Raw genomic sequence first — 3,902 nt, forward strand, 5'->3', positions numbered from 1 at the left:
GTTATGTGGTATGTCACAAGAGAGGAACCAATCAAAACACTTGTTGTTGCTGGGGTTTTAATATGTGAATAATAGTAAAGACCACACAGACTTGTTTTGTCTTACTAGCTCTGCTTGAGTCTGTGGACACGCCATGATGAATAATAAATTTGTCACGTACCTCAAGACTTTATTTGAAACACCTTAAGAAGTTTAATAAATCCAATAAAACTCTATCACAACCCAGACCAGGTTTTTGCTCATGCAGATTAAATTTCTGCTTCCGTTTTTCACATATCCTTTTTCTTTTAGGTTCTACTTGAGTTTCTTGGATTGCAGCTGTGAATTATTATTTATTTTATCACTCTTTCTACTTTCATGGATTTTTGCTTTTGTTTCTATGCAGACTTTTTGGCCTGAAAGACATCATCATACCTGGAAACTGCTCTGCACCCGATGACTTCAACGTTAATGCCGATCATACGTGGCCTGTTTTCGTCAACCCGGGAATACTTCTCTTCCTCTATCTAACTGTGGCTGCCGTCCTCAAAACAGGATTCCACGCAACACCTAGCAATGTATTTTTATCTATCAGTACTGAATGTGTCAACAGCTGTTACTTGTGTTTTAGGATTTTATCAGGTTAAATATGGAAAAAAAAAACATGTTTTGTTTTTTCATTTTCAGACTGAGCAGCATCGTGAAAAAAGAGAAGAGCCAGTGGAAGAACTGGTAGAGTTAAGAACATGGAATGAACAAAGAGACAGTTGTCAGGAAGACACACAGGTAGATGTATTTCTGGCTCAGTTAATCAATATTAATTATACTTTATAGTTACTAGCTAATTATTAGTTTTTCATTTTCTCATTAGATTAGATTTCCTGTAGCCAGATTCAACCAGATTCAGTGAACTGAATCTACAGATCCAGATGTATAACCTTTCCAAGTGGGTTATGACTTGGGTTCATTACAAAAAGATAAAAATAAAAGTACAAAACTGTAAAAGATGCTGGCTTAGCTGTGCTCTATCTGGCCTCCCAATACAGGTCAGCTGCGTCTTAAGGCTGAGTTATAGTTGCACTTTGGAGCTCGCACACCCTCGCCGGCAGTGGAGGTGTTTATACTTGGCGCTTACATTGCTGTAGATTTCTCCAAAAGGACACGTGAAGGTACACATTATAACTTGTGAAAATGTGTAAGTAGGAGAGCAAAAAAATTACAAAAATTCGGAGGTGCAAGACCATGTGCCAGGACACCGCACGGAGCCAACGCACATGGGTGGCGTGATTGCCTCACTAGCTGCATTTCCATTGACCATGAAAATGTGCAAATTAGAATTCCGAAAATAAATTTGCTCAATGGAAACACGTCAATTTCGCAAAAAGTTACGTTTTTCGACAATATGTTTTTGCGCTAGGATGAGGTGGTTTTTCGGCCGTATCAAAATTGGTGCATTTCGCAAAACTGCAATGGAAACACTTTTTTCACATCTCAGGAGTCACGTGATCAAGACCCGGCTGTTTCTACTGGCGAAAAAGATGATGAAGAAGAAGATAACATGAAGTAAAAGTAGTAATAAACTCACCGAAGTAGTAAAAGCAAGTAGTAAACTCACCATCTACAATTTCCCAAAAATGCCGCATACATAGCTGCTCCTAAGTGTAAGGGGCTTGTCGCTGGAAAGCCTCGATAAGACACCGACGTCTCCTCTGATGGCTGATGATGAGCGCTAGTGTCATGGTAGCAATATGCTATGTGTTTACATCCATTGCCGCCATGTTTGTAATGACATCGCGAGAACAAACGTATTCACGTGTGACTTTAATAGCATTTCTTACTTAATGGAAACACTGCAATTGCGAAACTGTTTTTCAACATTAACAGATTATCGACAAAGTTTTGCGCACATTTGCAATGGAAACGCAGCTACGGTTGGCGCGCATCCCCTTGCACCTGGCGCAGCGCATCAAATATTAGCCTAGCTTCAGAGTCCACAACCAAGGACTGCAGCTCCTTTAATCTCAGGTGTCCACCTGGGGTTACTGCCACAACAACCACCTTAATTTAGCAGTTCTGTAATCGATCTGCAAGGCCAGCCGAGAACATTTTTCGTTGAAAATCCCTGTCCCTTTGCCTCCTTCAGGATGCAGGAAACGTTTTGTTTGAGACGAGAAGTGAAGAACTCCTGATCTGGGTCTTTTGCCAGATCTCCCTGCCTAGGAGTACTGTGTCTATCCTGCGCCTTCAACAGCCACCTGATCTGTCTTATGATCAGGTGGTAATCCATTAACAGTTGACAGCTCAGCTCCTCTCCACACATGAGTGTCCAAGACATATGGCTTCAGATCTGATGACAAGAAACTGTTAATTGACCCAACGGTACCGGGACTCAGTGTCCTGGTTCTGTGTGCACCTCTGAACAACCTTAGGGTCACACATTGTGTTTGTTTTGGACAAACCACAGTGCAGAGGTCCAACAACAACACACCCCCTGGTTTTCCTCCCAGTCACACCTCTTCACATTATATGTCCTCTCCTGTRTGGGTGTTGAAGTCTCCCAGTAGGACTATGGTGTCCCCAGCTGGAGCATCTTTGGAATCAAGGCTGGGGATTCACAAAGGTGCACACAAAAGTCTAAGACCTTTTCCCGACCCAAAGACATAGGGAAGTCATCCTTTTGTTCACCAGTGAACAGCTGGTCAACAAAGTAAAGGGGAGTCCAATGTTCGCTTACTCTCACTTTTCTAGAACCTGAACCTAAAAAGCTGATTAAAACAGATCAAATCACCTCTGTGATTTGTAGACATTTATGCCATAACCCCTAATAAAATAAGTCAGCAACGCAATATTTCCCAAAAGGGAAGATTCAGCTACATGTAATATGTTTGTATGGAACAGGTTTTCTTAGATTTGGAAGAAAAATGTTGGATAAAGTATTGACTTGTTTATGTTTTTCTAGAACACCCTTGTGTCCATGGACTCAGAAATTCAAGGAGAAAATGTGGCTCAAGAAAGTCCACCAGAAACAGGTACAAGACAGTTGTTTTATTCAAATTCAGTAATAGCATTTGTCACTAATGTAGAGTGTATGAATCTGTTGGACTCGAATGCAGATCAAGTCTCTAGAAACTGGCAGACCAAAAGAAACAGGAACCTTTGATTTTAACTAAGAAACTGAACATAAATCCACAAACATGAGCAAAACAACAGAACTCAGGAGCTAAAAGATGAAGATCTGAGACAAAAAACCCTGAAGGTACACACACTGTGGAGAATAATCCCAAAATAAGATCCAGTGGGGTGATTGGAAACAGAAACTAGGTGCAAGTTTGAGACAGGAAGTCCCTTCGAAAATTTAAGAAGTTAAATTTTAACAAAATATGATAAGAACAAGCAACTAGAACTCAAGAATATAAACCATGAATACAGATAATCACAATGGGCCTCATGCAAGAACATATTCGTATTCTTATCCTAAATTTCTCTTACTTTTGTTCGTACAAAGGGTTCGTACGAACATGTCACGCCAGATTCAACAAACTCTTATCTTCAGGAAAGGTGTGTAAATGAGCTGTGTAAACATGATGAACTCCACCTGTTCGTATCCAGCTGCTCGTGCACGAGGAGAGGTTATTTACATAATTACCACCCCAAAAACACCATATAAGGATATGTTTCCTGCCCCACATACCAGGAAGTGTCCATTCATAAATGACATTGCAAAGTAAAAAAGAAGAACTTTACGAGTTCGGAGATTGTTGTCCTGCTCTCCGAGATTAAGAAAAGAAAATCTGTTCTCTTTAGCGGTGTCATGTGGAATTACAGGAGCTGCTTAAAGGAATGAAATGTGCTGTTAATGTCGTGTCTCCTGTGGGTCGTTACAGTCACAGAAATAAAAATCTAAATCATATTTATCTCTCTCT

The 3,902-nt window shown here is 40.4% G+C and overlaps 1 protein-coding gene across 1 annotated transcript in view; it reads left to right on the top strand.

Annotated features, from left to right (window-relative positions):
• Positions 1-3,902, top strand: part of piezo1 (piezo type mechanosensitive ion channel component 1 (Er blood group)) — a gene marked incomplete in the record, with an annotated part of 82,062 nt that overhangs the window by 40,552 nt on the left and 37,608 nt on the right. The window contains 3 exon segments of the mRNA XM_014000710.1: positions 386-557; positions 667-765; positions 2,939-3,008. Coding sequence (XP_013856164.1) covers positions 386-557; positions 667-765; positions 2,939-3,008 — 341 coding nt within the window.

Source organism: Austrofundulus limnaeus, unplaced genomic scaffold, assembly GCF_001266775.1.
Source record: "Austrofundulus limnaeus strain Quisiro unplaced genomic scaffold, Austrofundulus_limnaeus-1.0 Scaffold0, whole genome shotgun sequence".
In the NCBI taxonomy this organism is placed as follows: Eukaryota; Metazoa; Chordata; class Actinopteri; order Cyprinodontiformes; family Rivulidae; genus Austrofundulus; species Austrofundulus limnaeus.